A 23,870-nucleotide genomic window follows, 5' to 3' on the forward strand; every position below is an offset into this window, starting at 1 on the left:
AGCGACTTTCTGTTCACTATTTCGCTAAAGAGGGAATTTGAGGAAGCATGTCTGTTATCCTGAATCTTTTCAAATAGGAAGTTGAAGTATGATTTTTTTTAAATATTTACTTGTTAATTTATTTACTTGACTGTGCCAGGTCTTAATTGTAGCAAGCAGGATCTTTAGTTCCAGCATGTGAACTTTGAGTTGCAGCATGCAGGATCTAGTTCCCAGACCAGGGATTGAACTCGAGCCCCCTGCACTGGGAGCACAGAAACTGAGCCACTGGACCACCAGGGAAATCCTGTTTTGTTTTGTTTTTTTCTTTTGTGTTTGTTTTTATCGCTAACCCTCAAAGCATTTGACCTGAGGTCAAATCCTGAAGTCTTCGAAGAACCTTCTTTTCACAGACCCTGAAAAAAGCAGGAAAAGTTTTCTATGGCCTTATGTGTAAATACACAGCAAAACACACTAGAAAAAGAGTTTTGAGCTTCAGAAAGTCTTACCTCTAGTCCTGCCTCTGATTCTAACTAGTTCAATGATATTGGGCAAGTCACTTAACTGCTATGTATTCTCATTTGCTCATTTTTAAACTTTTTTTAAATTTTTAAATTTGTATACATTTTTAAAGGTTACTGTCTTATTTACAGGCATTAATATTACAAGATATTGGCTCTATTTCCATGTCATACAGTACATCCTTGTAGCCTATCTTGTATCCAGTAGTTTTTTTGTCTCCCACTTCCCAATCCTTATGTTGACCTGCCCCTCTGCTGGTAACCACTCATTTATTCTCTGTATCTGTGTCATCCACTCATTTTTTAAGTGAGTATTGTGGTCTGGAGTTCTCTGCAGCCCTGACAAATATTTATCAGCACATGCTCCCTTAAGAGTTGCACAGAGTATTTTACAGAGTGCTTTACACAAAGTCTTGTGCAGACTACACATGTAATGGTATTAAACATATTAATTCTGCAGACTAAATTAAATGATTATTCATGATCTCTATTATGAATTTCTCTTGCAGAGAGTCGTGAATTTTTAGGTTGGCCTAGGATTAAATTTTCTAATGAGTAGCATTGTGTTTCTAGGTTGCTCTGGGTCGAGAATGGTACATACACACCATCTACACAGTAAGATCGAAAGACAACGCCAATCGAGGCATTGGCAAACGCAGCGTGGAGTACAGGTACCACTCTTTGGTGAGTCAAGGGAAGCCGCAGGCAGCTACCAAGAGCCGGAAGAAGAGGGAGATCAGAAGCAGCTCTCCGCTGGCGTGGGAAATCGGGGCTGAGAACAACCGGGGAACAAACATCCAGCACATCGCCCTGGACCGCAGCAGCAGGAAGCAGATCCTTCACGGGAGGGTTTCCCCTGACGGCGTCCTCCCCCGGGAGCTCAACAGCCCCAGCTCTGAGGTCAGCCTGCTCACCGTGGTGGGGGGCATCGCGGTGGGACTCCTGGCCGTCATCCTCACTGCCGTCGCGGTGATGATGCACCGGGGCAAGAAGGGTGCCCGGAGGAAGGACGCGCCCAAGGACCCCGGCAGCCGTGAGCCCATGATGCCCTCGGTGAGCCACCGCAGCGACAGCTCGGAGGTTTGATGGCCGCAGGGGAAACCCAGCCTTTCCTCCAGTGCCCAGGAAAAGACAATCGAAACCCAGTGCTTCTGTGGACGGCAGAGCACTGGGGACTTCTGTGACAAAGCTGCTCAGAGGACCTGACTGTACCAGTGAACGTTGATTCGCATTCTGTCTCCTCGTTCAGGCATCAGAGGACACATTCAGACCGCAGACCACATCTTTCCTCTTGCCCGGAGGGCATCAGGTGGACACACAGCCATGGCAGACGGCGACGAATGTACTCACCTTAGGCATTTTCTCGATGCAGTGGAGATGAACCTGGTGCTCACAGACTCCTTCAGAAACTTAACAGGAGTCTCTTGTTGCTATATTGGTGTGAATCTTGAAGGTGCAATTATCACACTGTTTATTCATTATATAACATTTTAGTACTCAAAAGGTTTTCATTAGTAGTCTCAAAGAATGATAAACACACTGTTTATGGTGACAAGTTTTCTAATAGGCGAAGACAGCATGGAATTATGACCAAGGGTAGCTCAACCCACAAATCACCTTTTTTCCTACTTGAGAGGGAGTGGAAGGAAAGACAGAGGGCAAGCAGCTCAGCCGCTTGTATTTGACTTGTTCCTCATCTTCGTTGGATCGTTCTTGTTTCATTTGCTTATTTAATTTTAAATTAAACCAAAGAATATGTTAGTCTGGAGGAGATGGTTGAAGAGAGACTGCTCTGTTTGGGTACATAGTAAGAAATAGTAGAGTTCTTGCATGATAATATACCTTATTGGTGCTCATTTCTGGGACACGAGAAGGATGGTGACAGTTTGACGATGAAGAAATGCCATAGAGTTAGATCCCCATTTACAAGACAATGTTCTCGAAGAACTGAGCCTAGATGTTTGCAGTATTGAACCGATAAATGATAAGGAGAAATGTCATTATGATGGTGAAGGGAGAAAGTGGTATTTATTAACATAATATGTTTAACCAAAGTGCCTCTTACATATACTTTATATGTATATACTTTATATACATATAAAAGAACATTTTGACAATGACACATGAGGTTAACCCTCATAATAGCATTACACAATGAGGTCCAAAATTTAAATTGTCCGGAAGACATTTTATTAGCTTTCTAGTCAGCACTTGGTCCAAACAATGGGAATCCCTTCAACCGTCATTCCAGAGATGATCTTAGAGATGGCCAGCATCACTGATCATCATCTTCTTCTTCTTCTTTTGGCCATGCCACAAGGCATGCAAGACCTTACTTCCCCAACCAAGGATTGAACCCGTGCCCCCTGCAGTGGAAGCTCAGAGTTCTAACCACTGTACCACCAGGGAATCCCCAATCACATTCTTCTTTGATCAAAGAAGAAAGCTTCAGCTCTCAGACATCTTCAGTTCAGTGAAATGACGCATTGCGGTCCATCTCAGTATCTAAAAATACTGCTTCCAGGGTTAAAAACCAAGGAACTTGAGTGAACTTGTTTGAAAAGCCTCCCATTGTCTTTCTGAGAAATGTGCTTTCACCAAATAGCAGAATTTTCAGTTGATAAGGGAATATATCTGTAGTTTAGTGACCAATTTTCCAAAGTTAGTACATGTATTTCAAGTGGAAACAGGTCAGCAGGAAAAGAACCTGACCTAAAGACTCCCTCTCAAGTGCTGCCTGGGATTCACTCTCATGCCTAGGCATAACCTGGCCAAGCTGGCCAATGGCTCAGTCAGTAAAGAAACCACCTGCAATGCAGGAGACACAGGTTCAATCCCTGGGTCAGGTAGATCCTCTAGGGCAGGGCATGGCAACCCACTTGCCTGGGAAGTCCCATGGACGGAGGAGCCTGGTGGGCTGCAGTCCATGGGTGGCAAAGAGTCCGACACGACTGAGTGACCAACAGTCACAGCGGCCTCCTCTGGTCATTTAGGCACTTTCAAGTTGGTGTCTGTGAGCCCCAATCATTTCGCTTCACTGAAAAAAAGAAGTGACATTGGTGCTGGAGAGAGGCCAGAAGTAATCAGTGCTTCCCTCTCTTCTTTGGGGCAGCCCTGAACTTGACATTCAAAGTCTTTTAAAGAATAAAGTAGACTGTTGTCTTCTTCCATTGGGGAATACATAAATGTCACTACAACTCCAGTGTAGGTGGTCCATGGGAGGACTTCTATACACAAAAAGTACTGTGTGACCCAGGAGATCACTTATCAAATAAATATTCATACTTTCTTAATGATTACTTTTCCTTTTATTTTGCTTTCTGGTAGATGCTTAGCGACTTCTTTGGCTACCTCGTGACTTGCATAGGAACGAGCATTTCTTAAGCAACTTTAAATAGTGTGTGGACTTTTTTTTACAACTTAGCATTGGATTCATTCATTTTACAACCTGGACTTTTGCATCATTTTTTAATATATGGAAATTTAGAGCAAGTAGTCTCAATTGACTTTATGTTACATTTAATTAAGATGCTCTGAGCCTGACTGTCAAACAACCTTGGGGGTTTCTGTCACTGAGTATGTTATCAGGGAAGCATCATTACAAGAGGGCTGGTTTTATACCAAATTTCTCTATACAATGTAAACCTTTGGGCCAGGCTGGTTTTATACCAAATTTCTGTATACAATGAATTGTTCTGATGAGATGACTTTGGATAAATTGGAGAGCTCACGTAATATAGAAAATGCCCTTTCTAGAAAAATCTCTTCCTCTCTGCCCATCTACTTCGATATTTCCCTTTCTTTTCTTCTTCCTTCTTTCCTCCCCGTAGGGGTGGAGGGAAAAGAGCCTATGGGAAACAGGCAGGGATAGCTTTCTTAAGTATTAACTACTTGGACTTCTGCATCATTTTTTAATATATGTATACTTAATATGTGATTTAATAGATGTCTAATCATTAAAAACTCTTTTGTGGAAAAAAAGGCATCAGGCATATGCTTTGCTGTGCAGTAAGACAGACCCTTACAGAATAGTTTCAATATTCTAGCTTTAGAGAATCATTCTGATAAAATAAATTCCCATATATACATAAAATAAATACCTAAAATAAATTCCGGTAGAGGACAGGATGTAAGCAGTAATAGCTCCTTCGATCTCTGTAGCTTCTGACTCCAATAAAACAAGGTCTGTTGACATTGCATAGAAAACACAAAACTCAATATTGAGCTCACCTGACATATGAACCATGAAGCATTAAAATGCGTAAGTGTGTTTTAACATATGGCTTTATTTATGTCAGTTCATTCCCTCAGTTAATGTTTACTGAATGTTCCTCTAGGATTAGCCCAAGCTACTCTTCTTACCCTGGGGCAGGTTACAATCAAATGGGGCTGTTTCTTGAACTAAAGGGATCAAGATTTGCATTTGTTCCCCTCTTAGATGAAGAAAACACTAAGCCTGTCTGTGAACTATAGTTTAACAATCTCTCTCCACGCTAGCAGAAGAGTCAGCTCTTCTCCCTCTAAAGAACCCCACATGTTATGGATCATTCTGAACGCAGACCTAACACCAAATATTTCAAATAAGGAATTTAATGGAATCATCTGTTACAAAACTGTGCAGAGAAAGTATGTTGCAGAGATGTGGGTTGCTGAGTTGCGTCTGACTCTTTTGTAACCTCATGGACTGTACCCTGCCAGACTCCTCTATCCATGGAATTTCCCAGGCCAGAATACTGGAGTGGGTTGCCATTTCCTTCTCCAGGGTATCTTCCTGACCCAGAGACTGAACCCCCATCTCCTGCATTGGCAGGCAAATTCTTTACCACTGAGCCACCAGGGAAGCCCCAGTGATGTGGGAGGCCTGGCGTATTTTTTCTTCTTCCTGGAAGGTTCAGTTCAGTTCAGTTCAGTCGATCAGTCGTGTCTGACTCTTTGCAACCCCATGAATCACAGCACGCCAGGCCTCCCTGCCCATCACCAACTCCCGGAGTTCACTCAAACTCATGTCCATCGAGTCGGTGATGCCATCCAGCCATCTCATTCTCTGTCGTCCCCTTCTCCGCCTGCCCCCAGTCCTTCCCAGCATCAGAGTCTTTTCCAGTGAGTCAATTCATCGCATGAGGTGGCCAAAGTATTGGAGTTTCAGCTTTAGCATCAGTCCTTCCAATGAACACCCAGGATTGATCTCCTTTAGAATGGACTGGAAGGTAGGTCTACTTTATTCCAAGGATGTGGTGCAACAGCTCAGCTCTTCTGGTTCTTTAACATCAACTGCATCTCCTAAAGTCGCACATTGCGATTCACACAAGCATCACGATTTGCGAATGATATGAAGAAAGGTCAGCTAGGAATCCGCTGCCATTCTACTGCAGAGTGTTTGTGACAAGAGGATTGACTCTGGGCTCAATGCCAAGGGATTCCGTTCTGGAAGCAACAAAGAGCCTCTTTATCAAGTCATCTTACCTCTTATTATTTTCCAAGTTACCAACTCCAAAGTGTTAGTCACTGAGTCATGTCCAACTCTTTGCAACCCCATGGACTGTATCCTGCCTGGTGTCCATGGAATTCTCCAGGCAAGTATACTGGAGTGGATTGCCACTTCCTTCTCTAGGGGATCTTCCCAACCCAGGGATCGAACCGGTTTCTCCTGTGTCTCCTGCATTGCAGGCAGATTTTTAACCATCTGAGCCACCGGCCAACTCACCAACTCCAAAGTCAATTTTTAAAATGAAAAAAGAACTGCGTAAAAACCACAGAGAGCCCTTTCTCAGACAAATCGGTGCTAGGGGTTAAAATAGCCCCAGCCTGAGAAATGTTAGGGTAACAATAACAGTGAAATGTAATGACATTTAGATTTTAAGAGTTGGAAATTTGATTTCAGCCACTGCTTTGAAAATATCTATTTAGGATTAACTTAGAAATCAATGTTATACTTTAGTATGAAAAAGAAAAAACATATTTTTAAAGATGCAAATAATTTACAAATTAGAATTTACATAATTGTACTAATTTGAAAGCCAGAATATTCTGGATCTTTGAAACTTTCAATTTTTTTCTAGCCATGATAGCAATAATAAAAGGATGGAAACAGGTGTCTTCACTGACCATATGGCAAATGAATAGAACACACATGCTCAACAGTCCAACTTGTCAAGGCTTTAAAAAGTATAATTTGGCCAGAAACTATAAATACTACTCTTAACACACACACAGAGGCTCACATGCATTAAAAAAAGAAAAAAAAAATTACACTTCTAGGAAATAATGACCCGAAAACCATAGTTTTAACTGGAATTACCCATTATGAAGATTTTCAAGGTCAACACAATGCTCATTTGTAAAAACAGACCATAGTGGGAGTTTCTTTGATACTAATTCAAAGGTTAATGTGTTTCCTTAAGAGATCTTTTCCCTAGAACTGATTCTAGTGTTATTAATACATAGTAATGACATAGGTTTCTAGTTTCTTCTTAGAAAGTATCCATATGTTCAAGGTAAACCTGTTTAGTTCTGTTTCCATATCCTTGGATAGTAAGAACATAATACTTTGAGATTTTGGTAGCTATTTTCATAAGAGATTCTAAAACAGAAGACAGAAGTGCATGATATTTTCCTACAGTTTTTACTAAAAAGATTACAAAGAAACCTTTAAGATAGGGGAAGAAAGCTGATTCTTTTAGAACTAAAGTTGATAAACAATACAGACTAATGTGAGACTCTTCGTTTTCATGGAAGAAAAATGAGAATGTTGAACTTACAAACCTTTAAACAAGAAAGGTTTTCTTTTTCTTTTCCTGTCTTTCAAGTGCATTTGCTTTCTGTTCCTTGATATTTGTTTATGTTTTTTTCAATATTGTGTTTTGCTAAAGAACAAATGCAACAATATCAAAAACAACTGCTCTAGCAACAACACCTACTTTTACTTTGTTTTCTTTCCTTTTTCCCTCCTCTATTTCCTTGTTTCTCTCATGGGCTTGTTTTTTACCCTCTCTGAGATTTGTCGTTTTTTCAGTAATGCTTCCCTTTTAGTTTTGAAACCATTACTGTTTTCACTAAATCATCAGTGTTCTCAGTTATCTGAAAGCTGGCAAGTGAGCACAGGGCTTGTGCAGTGTCCCTTCCTTAGAAAACGTTAAAGGATGAAGGGGGAAAAAAAAAACTTCCTGCAAAAGATCAAAAGCATCATATTGAATAATGTGATGACAATCTGTGTCTTGATTTTTTCTCTCAGTGGAGATTCAACATTGACATTTAAAATGTAAAAAAATCCCTTTAAGAATTTAATTGAGCAAGAATAAAAGGTCAAAGATCACAAGATGAGGTTGTTTTGGAGATGGAATACCTTGGAATGAAATGAATGGCCAAAAACTTTGTTAAAATGTTAACAGTGTTGAAGTATTTAAAATTACAATCATCAAATGCACAAAACTCTTTTACTGCTGCCCAGATGTGGCCTCCACTGAGCACATGATTGTTTAGACACTCTCAGTGAATTTCTGCTACAGATATTTATTTTTTCTGATGTTTGAGTGATCCTGTAACAGGAAATCTCAGTGCTATAGCTAAAAAGAAGAAGAAAGAAAAGAGAAATGTAAACTTTAAAAACTGATATAAAAAACAAAGACCATTATAATAAAAATCACTTAAAATATAAGAAGATAATTATTGGTAGTTCAGTTCAGCTCAGTCGCTCAGTTGTGACCGACTCTCTGCGACCCCATGAATCACAGCATGCCAGGCCTCCCTGTCCATCACCAACTCCTGGAGTTCACTCAAACTCATGTCCATCGAGTCGGTGATGCCATCCAGCCATCTCATTCTCTGTCGTCCCCGTCTCTTCCTACCCCCAGTCCCTCCCAGCATCAGAGTCTTTTCCAGTGAGTCAACTCGTCGCATGAGGTGGCCAAAGTATTGGAGTTTCAGCTTTAGCCTCAGTCCTTCCAATGGACACCCAGGATTGATCTCCTTTAGAATGGACTGGTTGGATCTCCTTGCAGTCCAAGGGACTCTCAAGAGTCTTCTCCAGCACCACAGTTCAAAAGCACCAATTCTTTGGCGATCAGCTTTCTTCACAGTCCAACTCTCACATCTAAGACTAAAAGAAAATTTCTGTAAGGGCCCACATTAAGCACATTACAAAAAGAAGTTCAAAGCAGAGTCTTTGTCTGTGGCTTTAGGAATTCAAGCTTTTGGCAAGATATTTTTTAAGTCCATTTGTCTATACAAAAAAACTTTATCCTGGACAAAGAATTGTATGCTTTATAATCATTTTAAGTGCCTGCTTGTGTATCAAGTGCCCTCCAAAACACTCGACAAATTTATATTTATCTAGCCACCGAGTGACATAACTGTGTGTAATAGAATTATTTGAGAACTTAATAGCCTTTGTGATTTTTCCCATGGGAATTCACACAGAGTCTAGGTTTTTTTCTGTATTTACTAAGGCACTGCATATTTGCTGGATATTGAAGTTTATCCTTGGGAATTCAATTATGCAAACATTTGGAGTTATTCAGTCTTCAGTCCATGTCTAAATGAATTCTTGCTACCCCTTGTGTTTTATAACTGCACCTGTTTTCCTTTACAACATATCACATGTTGAATATAAATAAAACCTATATAAACATAAAGTGTTCAAATGGCTAACTTATTGGGGTGTATTCTAAGTACCTTTTAGCCACACAAAAATCACGAAATCCCTGTAATCTGCAAGACTGGCAGTTGTTTTCCATTCTGATTCTACAGCCTTGAGCATCTGTAGGTTTTCAGCCTGGGACCTACAGGTCTGCCTACCCCATGACTTCCTTAACCCTGGTGGTAAAATACTGCTGCTCCTCAGGGTCCTAGTGCCTGCCTACCCTTTGTAATGGGTGCAGACACAGCCTGAGGGCTGCCAGGGCAATGGATATTTAGAGGCAACAACATACTTAAGTGACTAACACTTCACGGGGTGGGGGGTGAGAGGGAAGGTTGACTAGACCTGGCTAAGCTCTGAAACCCTGCCCAGCTGCACTGGTGAAGATGAACCAACTCATCTGATCTGTTGCCAAGGGTCTTTACTGCCAAGGAGATTAGTCACTTCTTTGCAAAGCTAATCTAAGTCAATGGGCTTCCCTGGTGCCTCAGTGGCAAAGAATCCACCTGCCAATGCAGGAGACTCAGGTTCTATCCCTGGGTTGGGAAGCTCCCCTGGAGTAAGAAAATGGTTACTCACTCCAGGATTCTGGCCAGGAAAATCCCAGGAACAGAGGAGACTGGAGGGCTACGTCCATGGGATTGCAGAGTCGGACAAGACTTAGCAACTAAACAGAAACAACCCTAAGTCAATTATCTCATTTGGTTTATTTTAATATCTTTTGATTATTTTAAATCATTTATTAATTTTACATTAGTTAGTATTTATTTTCTTTTTGTTGTTGTTGACCACACTGCAGGATCTTAGTTTCCATGACCAGGGATTGAACCTGCACCCTTGGCAGTGAAAGCACAGAATCTTAACCACTGGACCACCAGGTAATTCCCTAATATTTTAATTTAATACCAAGAGGAAACAAAAAGACAGCCCTTTATTGCTACTGAAGAAGTGAAAGTCACTCAGCTGTGTCCGACTCTTTGTGACGCCATGACTATACAGTCCACAGAATTCTCCAGGCCAGAATACTGGAGTAGGTAGCCTTTCCCTTCTCCAGGAGATCTTCCCAACCCAGGAACTGAACCGAAGTCTCCTGCATTGCAGTCAAATTCTTTACCAGCTGAGCCACAAGGGAAGCCCAAGAATACTGGAGTGGGTAGCCTATCCCTTCTCTAGCGGATCTTCCCGACCCTGGGATTGAACCAGGGTCTCTTGCATTTCAGGTGGATTCTTTACCAACTGAACTATCAGGGAAGCCCTGCTATTGAAGAATTATCCCCCAAAATGAGCAAAATACACATAATTAGATGGAGCTGGGGGGAGGGGAAACTCCTGTGTCAAAGTTCTCCCAACACTTCCAAGACTCGGGAGAAAAGGTTGTGTTTTAGCAGAGAGGTTGTGATCAGCAACAGAAATGTGTGGATGGATTGGTCAGTCCCCGCCACAGAAAAAAAAGAAGGTCTGTGTGCTGGAAATTTCCAAGCTTTGAGGGAGAAAGCCTGGCCTTCAGGAGCTTGGAACCAAGAAAGGGAAGACTGACCATCCAGCTCCACAAAGACGGTGACAGTTAGAACTAAGATCTCCCTGCCAGAAAGTCACAACCACCCCCAGAGGAACTCAATTTAAAGGAAATGTACCCAAACCAGAATTACTCAAAGTGGACCTCACTAGAGAAAAAAGCAGTCAGGGGATGAGTCAGGCCCATTTAAGCTGACCCTATACAGACTCCTGCCTAACCACCAGCTGCCATATCTTAAATGGAAAGTGAAAGTGCTAGTCTCTCAGTCGTGTCCAACTCTTTGCCACCCCATGGACTGTAGCCCACCAGGCTCCTCCGTCCATGGGATTCTCCAGGCAAGAATACTGGAGTGGGTTTCCATTCCCTTCTCCAGGGGATCTTCCCAACCCAGGGGTCAAACCTGGGTCTCCTGCATTGCAGGCAGATTCTTTACTGTCTGAGCCACCAGGGAAGCCCAATAAAACTGTTAAATATAAGTTTTATTATAATTCAGCTATGACAAGGCCAACAGATTAACTGCCATTGAAAATATACTTATTATACTCCGCTCCCAAGAGGAGCAGCAGGGGAGCAACAGTGTCCAGCAGGAGGCAAAAGGGATGAAGGTGAAGTGCAGGCAAGAGCCACCACTGTGGTTTCCATGGGAAGGGATGGATAAGGCAGGTGAACTGGTTTAGTATGAGCTGAATACTGAGCTGACATTATTAGGCTCTAGACAGAGCTGTCTCTGCGTATCTAGTGCCTGGCACTGGTATGATTGGAGCACATAGATCTGGACCACAGTGTTAGAGCCAGAGAAAGGAGGTGGGTGGGGTAGGAGCTCTGAATTGCTTGGTTTGCATATGAAAGACACACAGGTCTAGGAATTGGTTAGCCTTCTTGGACTCTATGGCTTCCTTAGTGGCTCAGATGGTAAAGAATCTGCCTACAGTGCAGGAGACATGTGGCTTGATCCCTGAGACAGGAAAGATACCCTGGAGGAAGAAATGGCAACCCACTCCAGTATCCTTTCTTGGAGAATTCCATGAACAGAAGACCCTGGTGAGCTCCAGTCCATGGGGTTGCAAAGAGTCAGATGCAACACTTTCACTTGAGTTATAGAGTCAGTTGAATCTACTGAAAAATTTGTAAGTTGTGAATTGTCCAAAAATCATTTAAAGCATGATATGGTTTCATGGGGAAAAAACAGGTTAGAAAATCAAAAGTAGAGTGGGAATCTCCGTTTTACATTTATATGCAGATAGTCCCCGTGTCTTGAGGGGAGCACGCGGAGGAGATGTGAGTGGAGATGGGAGTAGGCGGAGGGGGAGAAAGTGAGTGTGGACGTTACATGAGGAGTATGGGTGGAGTGTGAAGAGGAGTTTGAGTGTATGAGGATTCGTGTGCATATGTGTGTGCAAGAGCTCAAGAGTCCTAGACACAGTGGAAAACTATCGTGAGCACCCAGACTTCTAGAAACTAAAAGATTGGAATTGAAGGCAAAAAAGCAATGCAAGGGCTCCACCACCTCCCCCATTCACCTCTCCCCAGGAAAACTCAATGATATTTAAGAGCAAGAACTTTGCAGGCAGATCTGATTTCCAGTCCCAATCTATCACTCACAAGCTAAGGGACTCTGCATAAATCATTCAACTTTTTGACACCACTCTCTCCTTTATAACGTAAGAATACTTCTTAGCATCCATGTGGGGCTGAACATAGTGTCACACACCACTGCTGCTAAGTCACTTCAGTCGTGTCCGACTCTGTGTGACCCCATAGACAGAAGCCCACCAGGCTTCCCCGTCCCTGGGATTCTCCAGGCAAGAACACTGGAGTGGGTTGCCATTTCCTTCTCCAGTCACACACCACAGACATTCAATAAAGGGTAACTTTAAAAAATCCTATCCCATTGCTCAAAATGTCTCCCCAAAGAAAACTGCACCATGACAGCAAAATAATCTCAAAAAAAGAAAAATTTAAAATACATTCACATTCTATGGCGTCTTTATTTTTGAGAGGTTTGGGGGCATGGATTAGGAAGAATCATTACAAGCAGTCCTTGATGACTTGTGGCTCTTGGGACTAAGGAGAGATTGAAAACATGAAGTTCGCAGGCTACTGTTACCCAGTGATTTCAAATCACACAACCTTTTGCCAGCTTCTCACTCATGAACAAATAAGCGGACTGGAGCCTGCAGGATCACAATGTCTTATCTCACCCTCTGACAAAGGTGCTGGGAGGCGGGGATTGGCCGCCAGTCCCAGGAGGAGGACACGCAGCCAGGGAGCTGAGGGCAACCTGCCTGGGAGAGGGAGGTGGTGATGAATCTGCAGCCAGAAGCTTCAGTGCCTCTTCAGTCCTTCACAGCAAAATCAATCATAATTTTAAGCATTCTGGGGGTTTTGTTGTCACAATTAGAAATTTAGCTAATAACTTCTTTGGAATTACAAAGCAAATAGCTAGAACTGGAAAGTGAGCAAATATTCACTCTCAATTGATAAGGCAAATAGCTAGTATAAACGTGTTACTTTGCTGATTATCTAGAGTGCCAGGGGAATCTTCCCAACCCAGGGATTGAATCCAAGTCTCTTGCATTGCAGGCAGATTCTTCACTATCTGAGCTACCAGGGAAGCCCTGCTTAAACTCATTAAAAAATAATTCTGAAATCTTAATCACAGTCACCCAAAGATCACCCCAGCTACAGCAAGAAAGTTCCTGCTCTAAGTCAGCGATGCCTACTTACTGATTATCCTAAGACTAATACAAAGTTTTCTTTCCTTTCTTAAAAATAAAAGTAGCATACAGCCCTTTTTTTTCTTCCTTCCTTTCTTTCTTTTTTTTTTTTTTTTGTAGCCTCTATGCCTTTTCCTGCTAATGCTGATCCAGCTGTAAAGTTACTCTGCTTGGATAGTGTTGACATTCTCAGCACTTCTAACTGCTGGGGTTGCCATAGGAACAGATGTGCCTAAGTGATGGCCGGAGGCAGCAGGAGGGCCTCAGGCTCTGTTGGGGACCTTCTTGTGGTTGTCGTAGGTGATGCCACCAATGCCCTCTAGCATATTTATGGGCAGAGGAAACACAATGGTGGAATTCTTCTCTGTGGCCACGGTGGCTAAGGTCTGCAGGTAACGCAGCTGGAGGGCTGCCGGGGACTCGGCCAGCACCATGGAGGCAGACTTCAGCGCTTTAGAGGCATTCATTTCTCCTTCCGCTGCAAGGACCTACACCAACAGAAAGAAAAGACTTTAGAAATAAAGGTTCCCAATTGTGACTGGTGCTTTCTTTATCTGGGTCTGCAATAATGTTTCTCTCCCAGCCCCGACTTGGCCACCCGTTTCATCTACTTCTTCGGCAAGGATTAGAGTTTCACATCCTTATGTGATTAGAGAAATTTGAGGAGGTTGCAGGAAACAGGGAGATAACTTACAAATTATGAGTCCCTAGTTTTCATTCCAAACAAAATAAAAGCCCTGCCTTTAACCCAAACAAATCCAGGTCCAGCCACCATAGTGATGCTCTTGAATCTGTGCTCCCCATCTGTTGCTTTCATTTGCAGAGAAGTCTGAAATTCAAGGCTTCCAACTGGCTTTTTCCTCTGTGAGTTTTATTTATCACAGATTTTTTTTTTATTTCATTCTGTTGCCAATTTTGTTTCATTTTTTAAATTGGAGTATAATTGCTTTACATTGTGTTAGTTTCTGTGTACAAGGAAGTGAACCAGCGATATGTATACATAGATCCCCTCCCTTTTGGACCTCCCTCCCACCACACCCCCCACCCCACCATCTAGGTCATCACAGAGCACCGAGCTGAGCTCCCTGTGCTATGCAATAACAATGAAAGATCAGAAAGAGAAATTAAGGAAACAATCCCATTTACCATTGCAACAAAAAGAATAAAATGCCTACCTAAGGAGGCAAAAGACCTGTACTCACAAAACTTTAAAACACTCATGAAAGAAATCAAAGATAACACAAACAAATGGAGAGCTATATACCATGTTCTTGGAGAGGAAGAATCAATACTGTGAAAATGACTATACTCCTTAAAGCAATCTGCAGTTTCAATGCAACCCCTAATAAACTACCAATGGCACTTTTCACAGAATTAGAACAAAAAAATTTCCAGTTTTATTTCCGTCTCACAATGTAAGAATTGTTTCCAGTTCCGTCTCCTCTTGATTATAAGCAGCAGCAAGTGCTAGTCTGCAAACCCTCTTTGGAACTCTCCTAAGTGCCCTGCACCTCCTCTGGTTCTCAAGCTGCCCAGGAATGACTTGGAACTCAACTGCCCCATCCGTGGGCACTCACTGCCCATGTGCAGAAGTGCCTCCCAAGTCCACTGCTTAGAAGCTGCTGGAGTTCAACAGAGAAGTCAGAGACAAGTAGAGGGAATCTTCCTGGACTCCCAAGTAAGATGCCAAAGAGGATAGTTGGAGGCTTCTAATCTCAATTGGTTTCTGATACTTCAGGAAATTCATCAACACAGACAAGAAGGCTATGCATCCAACAGATTCAAGAACACTTGAGACCAAGTTGAGCTCACATTTTGTAACTCTAACCTGGATTGTAGGCACCTGGTCCTCTTAATCTAGTGTGTTCACTTAACATACTAGAGGGTTGCAGCTCCAAAGATAGGCACCAGGTTGCTACATCAGAATCACCAGCTACATAAAAATGTAAGTTCCTGGGCCCACTGGAGCCTCTGCTTCACTGAGTCTGAGGTGAGACCTGGGGATTGGTGTTTGCCTTGCTCATGTCTCTCAAGGGGACCCTCCTTGTTAAGTCACTGAGTATAATATAAATATTATATATTATATTTATTATATTATTATATTATATATATAATATATTATTATATTATTTTGCATTCAGAGAAGGCAATGGCAACCCACTCCAGTACTCTTGCCTGAAAAATCCCATGGACGGAGGAGCCTGGTAGGCTGCAGTCCATGGGGTCGTGAAGAGTCGAACATGACTGAGCAACTTCACTTTCACTTTTCACTTTGCTGCATTGGAGAAGGAAATGGCAACCCACTCCAGTGTTCTTGCCTGGAGAATCCCAGGGACAGGGGAGCCTGGTGGGCAGCCATCTATGGGGTTGCACAGAGTCGGACACGACTGAAGTGACTTAGTAGCAGCAGCAGCAGAGATGATCAATGTGAGTTTGAGCAAACTCCATGAGATAGTGAAGGACAGGGAAGTCTGGCATCACAGAGTCCAACACGACTGACTGACTAACTGAACACCAGCAACATTGCTGATTAACGATTCTGTGACAGTTTCAGACGGACAGCAAAAGAACTCAGCCATACATATACATGTATCCGTTCTCCCCCAACTTCCCCTTCCATCCAGGCTGCCACATCACATCGAGCAGAGTTGCCTGTGCTCTACAGTAGGTCCTTCTTGGTTACCCACTTTAAATACAGCAGATTGACACGTTCATCCCAAACTCCCTTAATATCCCTTCCCCCATTCTTTCCCTCAAAGTTGCCCATGACCTTTTAATTCAGGAAGAAATTCTCAGTAAAACTTCTAAAAAAAAAAAAAAGAAGAAGCAGCAGCCCTCTTCTTATTGAAGTCAATGAGGAAGGCTGAGCTTCCATTCAAGTTCCATCCTCGTCAGCTCCAGGGTGGGGGGGCTCGCCCTCCAGTACCGACTGGGGTCGCCCTTACCTTGGCCCTGGCTTCCCGTGTGGCCTCGGCCTCAGCGGCCATGGACCTCTGCAACTGCACAGGAATCCGGACGTCTTTGATTTCCACCCGGGCCACCCGGATCCCCCACAGCTCGGTGGCATCATCAAGTAAGGTCTGTTTCCAAGTCAAAAGAAAGGACATCAATCAGAATACAGGCAATGCGATCAGTTTCTGCTATATTTTACATATGCAAGAGAAGCCCTCTTCTTTTTCTCCTTTTGAATTGACAGCATTTGTGGTGAGACCATTTGGGAGGAAAACAGTTCTTACTGCTCCCTTCCTGGAATTGAAGTAAATCCCAGGAAGAATTCAGAAACAAAAGTTGGTATTTCTTTTAAGAGGTGGTTACTCAGCAGTTGCACCTAAACCATTCCTAAGGAACATGCACTGTTCATCTAGATTTGAGCAAATACCCCACATTTTCTTGTCACTGACACCAAGTAGGCAGCTATGGCTTTTGTCCTGGTTCTGCCATTTACAGCTGTGAATCACTGGGCTCACTCCTTAACCTTTCTGATTCTCAGTCTTCATACCTATGAAAGGTTTTCTTTCAGGATTGTCATGAGGTTTGGACAGAATACACGTAAGATATCTATCATGCCCCAGCAATAATTCAATACATATTAACACTATCACTGGGTACTTTTTGAGATACTCTTTTTCTTGCTCTGTTTAACCTCTGACCTGCGGCTCAATTTTAAAGAGGTAGCAAGGCATACATGTTTTTTTAGGGCAGAAGAAGCCTAAAATCAAAGACATCCTCATCCTTCATTAGAGCTTCAGACAATTGAAGATAGCTTACTGGTTATCCTGGAGGGGTAGGGATGAGAAAGAATGCCTCAGGAAATAGCGAGATCAGATGAATAGCTCTCCTAAAGTGTAAAGGGCAGAGATCTCAGTGCTACCAAATAGCAAGTGAGCCCTTGCTTTCCTGTGATTCCTGCCAGAGAGCCGGGAGATAGGGAGACCTCCCAAGAAACCACTGACCTGACTGTGATGGGGAAACATCTGAGTCAATGAACTTGTGATGCTCTTAAAATGGCATGGAGCATTATCATGCAGAACTGGTATTATCTTATAAAGCCTCAGGGACTTTGCGCTACCTTAGAGACTGGAGGAGAAGCCGAGAAGGACCAAAGATGAATTTCCCTCTTAGAGAAGGCAGGCTCAGAATAAAAATGTAATTGATTCCAAAAACCCAGAAATATGACTGTCTATAATCTAGGGCTTCCCAGGTGGCGCAGTGGTAAAGAATCTGCCTGCCAATGCAGGAGACACAAGAGATGCATGTTCAATCCCTCGGTCAGGAAGTAGGAGTAGGAAATAGCAACCCATTCCAGTATTCTTGTCTGGAAAATTCCGCAGAGGAGCCTGGTAGGCTACAGTCCATGGGATCACAAGGAGTTGGACAAGACTTAGCACACATACACACAATCTAGGGTGAACAACACGTGAGAGGGCTACCTGTTACGTCTTCATCAATAGTGCAACTACGGTTACTATTCATATCTTTATTGACATTAGGAGCATGAAGGCAGCTTTCCTAGGAGGAAAAAACTGACGTGCATGATGTCAATTCATCATTTTGAGTTCCAAAAGGAATTCCAGCGGCTCCCTCTTCCCACCTACATATTTAAATCTGGACCTCATGATTGTTTAAAAAAAAAAAGAAATGCTAAACTGAAGCCCATCTGTTAAGAGCAGCAGTGCACCTGTGTGTGTGCGCACACGGAGGAGGTGCTTTGAACTGCTGACATTTGATTATCACTGATAATTAAAATGAGTGGATTAACAACGCAGGCTACATGTTCTCAGTGTCTTTACCTGGATGCTATGGGCGATCTCTTCTCGTCCAGCTAGGATCTGGGACAAGGTCTGTGTCCCTAAGACATTTCTCAGAGTGGTCTGAGCCAGCAGAAACGTGGCTTGATGGACATCGTTGACATTAGCCACCGCCGAGACAGCACTGTAGATCCTGTAGTAGACCACTCCATCCACCTGAGTGGTCACGGAGTCTCTGGTGAGGATCTGGAGAGCAAGAACACGGAAAATCACATGCATATGACTTTCGCACAAAGAGTCGGACACAACTGAGCAACTGGGCACACATACACATGACTTTCACAATGACCAAAAAAGCGCCAGACTACCGCAGAGTCCACTCCACAAACGAAGAGCGTTCGTGACAACTCATGCCAGCATCACCGACAATCGGCCCTGACTTGAATCTACTATCATCCTAATTAGTAACCAAATTCCTACATAGGTGTGATATGTACCTATCCCTGTAACTTCATCTGTGGAAGTCTCACATCCCCTACTCAGAGGTGAAGTAGGTGTCTCCACTTTGAAATGCAGAACCCTGATGAAATTCTGCCTTCTAAATAGAGGTAGAAAAGTCATTTCCCTGACACTCGAAATCTTTTCAGTTCTCAGTTTCACCAGTTTGATGAATAGCAATGCTTCTTAGAAAACATAGATGGCACCAGAGACCCGTGTTCTATATTCAGAGAAAGAAAAACCAGTTTAACTTTATAGAGGCACTGCATTAGTTATTCTGCATTAACATGACTAGGGACTTTGGAAAAAATCAGATTTCTGGGCATACCCCAGAAGTAGACCCTAGAACTCCATTCTCCCATTGAGAACTAGTTACCATGGAGCCATAAAAAGCCTAGGCATCCCAAGGTCTCTTATGATTAGGGCTGAATTCTGAGGTAAGGACTCTGTAACTCCTACCAGTAGTATGAAGACATCATGGTGGGGTCTTGATTGAGTTTTCTGGACCAGAGAGAGGAAAATTATCATTTACCCAAAGATGCTGATTTTTCTCTCTTCTAATCCCCTTTGCTCTTCCACACACTTTCTTTCCTCTTCCTGGACTGTTTTGTTTATTAGAAAGTTGCACGACTATTAACAACTCTGTTTCTCTTCCCTGTCACCCAGTCACTGGCCTGGTCCATTCAATTTCATTACTTCAAGAACTGAAAAGAATTATTCGAAATCCAATTGCAGGGGAGCCCTGTGCCCTGTGTGTTCTTTCTCCATGCCCATCTCACATTGTTGTATCCAAACATATAAAAAAAATTTAAAGCAGAGGCGATAGATATAGATGGTACTAAAGCATTTTCTGCAAAGGTGATGAAAAGGATAATATCATAACCAGTGAGTGCCATCTACCAAACGACTTTCGGCTCTTTCTTAAAATGATTTATCAGACTCTCCCAAGCATCTGCTTGTCATTCTCCATCTCAGCTTCTCTGTCTTCTGTATCCATTCTCTCTCTTCTTCCAGACTTTCTCCCACCCAATCATTCCACATCTTCTGGCTTTTCAGCCCTTGCTCTTAGCCTCATTCTCATTTGGCAAAACAAGGCCCAAAAGTTTCAGCAGCCACCTAGGACTCCTCCAGCAGGTCTCTAGGAATTCAGTTCATCTTTCCTTTCATTGTTTGAAAACATATTAGGAATTCTCAACTGTCCATGTAATAGGAAAGAGATTGGTTTTATTTCCAGAAACGTATCTTTAGTCAGCATTACCTCCTGGGGAGGAATGTTGCAAGTAACGGTCCGGAGATCAACTTTGACAAACACATCTATGCAGGGCAAGATCAGAACCAGACCTGTGCAAAAGTAAATACAGTTTAAAATTTGACCCAACTGAAAATAACTGCAGTAGATTGTCTCCTAGATATACAGTACATTGTTTTTGTGGGAGTAGAAAGGCTTCTCAGATGATCTGCAATAAGTACATCTTTAACTTTGGGGTAATTATTTCCCCCATGAATCAAGGACTAAAGGAAAGTGATTCCCTGGAAATTAAAATCTTTTGTTAAGAAGCTAAAGATTCTCGACATATAATTTTGATTTCTTTCAATAATTTTTCTTTGGACTATTTTTTTAAGTCCTTATTGAATTCGTTACAATATAGCTTCTGTTTTATGTTTTGGTTTTTCTTGGCTGAGAGGCTTGTGGGATCTTAACTCCCCAACCAGGGATCAAACCCACAACCCTGCAGTGAAAGTACAGAGTCTTGACCACTGGACCACCAGGGAAGCCCTAACATTTAATTATTAGATATTCTTCAAGTGGGACGGGACATATGTACACCTGTGGCTGATTTCATGCTGATGTATGGCAGAAAGCAATACAATATTATAAACCAATTATCCTCCAACTGAAATTAAAAAACATTGGACCTACTTCTATTCAAGTATTGAATTAGACATCTATTTATAAGAATATTTTGGAAATTGGTTTTTCCCTGGGTTAAAGGTTTCTGCACAAAAGACTGAAGCACAGACTTTAGGCCTTGACTATCAGTGTCTGTCCACATTCTCGTTTATATTCTTCAGGACTGAAGGAATGTTAGCATTAAAATCTTCCCAAGACTTCAGTGTCCCTAAAACTAATGTATTACATTTACAGTTTCTCTGTAACTGTGTTCTAGCTCATATACAACAACTTTCCTTAATTGTGAATACTCTTACTTCTCTCTGAGCTGTCAAGTATTAGACTGGGGGACAGGGAGGGCTGAGGACACTCATTTGAGGATTCTATGATGCCTTAACCGTGCTCTGGTGAAGCTTCTCTACAGCAAGAGTGATCAAGACCAGAAGCACAAGGCATGTCAGCAAGATGGGGACACCCGTCCATTTCCATTTACTGAAAAGATGCTGCTTTTGTTTTCAAAGAAGAAACAAGTTTTTGCATTGAGTACCTTGCAAAGGGCGGGTGGCAGCAACAGAAAACACTGCTAGGGTGCTTTCTTTCTTTTGGTCTCTAAGCCTTTCTGAGGTAAGCATTACTTCCTAATTTACTCCTTTTTTGGGTGCTAAGTCACTGGTTAAGAACTAGACAGAGGTAAGTCCCAGCCATATTAGTTACTAGCTTGTGACCTAGGAACATTCATCTAATTTTTTCTGAGCTTCAGTCAACCAATTCCTATAAGATAATAGTGAAGATTAAGCATAATTATGGCTTCCCTGGTGGCTCAGATAGCGAAAGAATCTGCCTGCAGTACGGAAGACCCGGGTTCGATCCCTGGGTCAGGAAGATCCCCCCAGAGAAGGGAATGGTAACCCTCTCCAGCATTCTTGCCTGAGAAATCCCATGGACAGAGGAGCCTAGCCGGCTACAGTCCATGGGGTCACAAAGAGTCAGACACAAATGAGCAACCAGTACACACACAACATGATAACAAAATTAAATGCTAAACATAGTGTCCTGGTGGCTCAGTGGTAAAGAATCCACCTGTCAATGCAGGAGACACAGGTTTGATCCCTGGTCGGGGAAGATCCCACACGCCACAGGGCAACTAAGCCCGTGCACCACAACTATTGAGCCTGTGCTCTGGAGCCCGGGGGCTGCAGCTTCTGAAGCCTGCCTGCCCTGAGCCCTGCTCCGCCACGAGAAGCCACTGTGATGAGGAACCCACACACCACCATTAGAGAGTAGCCCCCGCTCGCCATGGCTAAAGCAAAGCCCACACAGCAAGGAGGATGGAGAAGAAACAAAAACAAAAATGAATAAACAAAATTATTATTTTAAAAATCATAGTGCCAGGCATGTATTAAGTGCTCAAGAAGTAGTAGCTCTTGTTATGAATACTTTTATTATTAAAGAATAGATCATTACATAATAAATTATTACGATTTACAGAAGCGGAGAGGTTCTCAGTTAGCAATTTGGCCTGTTTCCCTCTGGCCCTTGTGACATTCTGAGGTAACTCCTCAGCCCCAGAGACGTGTATGACGAGATTTGTTACCCTGGGACATTTAGTGGTGAACTCTTCTGGGAAAATTCATTTAGAAAAGACTTTTCTCCAGAGTCCTTCAAGCTATGGTTATTTGACCTCTCTCAAATCCAATTTTTTTTCTAAGTTATAATCTTGGCTCCACCAGGTGAAACATGACTAGAAAGGGTTTACCTTTGCTCTGTTATTCCTCAGTTGGATAATTCCATCACCTCTATTTGGATGAACTCATAAAAATACCCATTAACAAGCATTTCTCACTTTCTTTCCCTTAGGTTCCTTATTAGACAATGCACAGGGTCTTCACTGAGGCATGCAAGTTTAGCATGTGGGATCTAGCTCCCTGACCAGGGATTGAACCCAGGTCCTCTGCATTGGGAGCTCGGAGACTTAGCCACTGGACCACCAGTGTGAAAGTGTTAGTCACTCAGTCATGACCAACTCTTTGCGACCCCATGAACTGCAGCCCACCAGGCTCCTCTGTCCATGGGATTTTCCAGGCAAGAATACTGGAGTGGTTTGCCATTTCCTTCTCCAAGGGATCTTCCCAACCCAGGGATCAAACCTGAGCCTCCTACACTGCAGGCAGATTCTTTACAGACTGAGCTACCAGGGAAGCCCTAGTATTCTGGCCTAGAGAATTCCATGGACTGTATAGTCCATGGGGGTCACAAAGAGTCAGACAAGACTGAGTGACTTTCACTTTCACTGGACCACAAGGGAAGTCTATATTAAACAAATAGGATCATACTACTTGAAATGGCCAAGTCTCTATAACAAGCTTCTCCTTTTGAAGTTTCTCATATGTTTAAAAAGGTAACAGACACCTGAGCGCCTGCTTTAGTACATGGCCAAGCGCAGAGCACACAGAGTGAATAAGGAAGTTCCCCAGAGACCCTGCAGTGCAGTTGAACAGAGAATGGTTTTGCTTATATACATCTTATTAGGGGGCAGACAACAGATGTTACTAAAGAGGTATAGCAAATAACCATTCTCCTCCATGTGCCTTTTAAGTTACTGCTTGAATAGACTCTTCTTTCAAGAATATTAGAATCTGTCCTATGAAACGGCCATTTTGGTGAGTTCAAAACAAACATTAGCAATGTCATAGAGTTCAACTAAACCTGGTGATAGTTCAACGAAACCAGTGTTTTACCTGGTCCCTTGGCTTTGTCAGCTTGGATGCGTCCCAGTCGGAATACAACAGCACGTTCGTACTCCTTAATGATCTAAGAGATGAAGGGAGAGCATTTAGTGTTAATGGTTCATCAACTCACACAGAGAGACCAATCTGTTTCCCAGGGTGTTACCTTCAAGCACATCCATATGGAGATCGGGAAGGTAATGACCATCAGCAGGAAAGAAAGGAAAAGCAGGATCCAGCCACATACACCAAGCCCTTTACTCTTGATGCCTAGGTAACAGGAAGGAGGCAAGCCTGTAACTGACATGGTACTTAGGAAAGTGATTCAGTGACATACATGAAGAAACCATCCAGGGAGCTGGCCAAGCTGGAATGGGGCTGAGGAAGCAACCTGAATCCACACACCCTCTTGATGGCAGTAACACCACACACACACACACACACACACACACACACACACACACACACACACACAGAAAATATTCCTTCAGGTTTTTAGATGAAGATGGACCTGTCCCTTCCAGGACACATCTCATAGCAATCAATAATAATAATAACCATAGCATTTACATAGGGCTGCCATGGTTTATTACTCTCAAAACACATAAAACCCCCCACATGAAAATCACCAGGGTGCCA

The 23,870-nt window shown here is 42.7% G+C and overlaps 2 protein-coding genes across 2 annotated transcripts in view; one reads left to right on the forward strand and one right to left on the reverse strand.

Moving 5' to 3' along the window:
- FREM2 (FRAS1 related extracellular matrix 2) overlaps nt 1-9,120 on the forward strand; it is a 167,747-nt gene extending 158,627 nt beyond the window's left edge. The window contains exon 24 of the mRNA XM_088842728.1: nt 1,074-9,120. Coding sequence (XP_088698854.1) covers nt 1,074-1,586 — 513 coding nt within the window. The 3' untranslated portion in view covers nt 1,587-9,120. The remainder of the gene's footprint in view (nt 1-1,073) is intronic.
- A 3,551-nt stretch (nt 9,121-12,671) lies between these two features.
- Nucleotides 12,672-23,627, reverse strand: STOML3 (stomatin like 3). The gene is made up of 6 exons (XM_055426208.2): nt 23,398-23,627; nt 23,244-23,316; nt 19,873-19,955; nt 18,159-18,362; nt 16,314-16,448; nt 12,672-13,856 (listed from the first exon to the last, which is right to left on the reverse strand). The coding sequence occupies exons 1-6, from the start codon at nt 23,536-23,538 to the stop codon at nt 13,632-13,634; spliced, it is 861 nt and encodes a 286-aa protein (XP_055282183.2). The 5' UTR covers nt 23,539-23,627; the 3' UTR covers nt 12,672-13,631.
- Nucleotides 23,628-23,870: the final 243 nt, after the last annotated feature.

Source organism: Moschus berezovskii, chromosome 13 (assembly GCF_049115385.1).
Source record: "Moschus berezovskii isolate FMDL1 chromosome 13, NW_MosBer_1.0, whole genome shotgun sequence".
NCBI lineage: Eukaryota > Metazoa > Chordata > Mammalia > Artiodactyla > Moschidae > Moschus > Moschus berezovskii.

Excerpts from the sequence above, each read along its gene's own strand:
- STOML3 (XM_055426208.2), bottom strand. The coding sequence starts at position 23,538 with ATGTCAGTTACAGGCTTGCCTCCTTCCTGTTACCTAGGCATCAAGAGT. Across the intron at positions 16,449-18,158 it reads AGATCGCCCATAGCATCCAG|ACCTTACTTGATGATGCCAC; the intron begins GTAAAGACACTG and ends ACTTGGAAACAG. Across the intron at positions 13,857-16,313 it reads CACGGGAAGCCAGGGCCAAG|GTCCTTGCAGCGGAAGGAGA; the intron begins GTAAGGGCGACC and ends CTGTTGGTGTAG.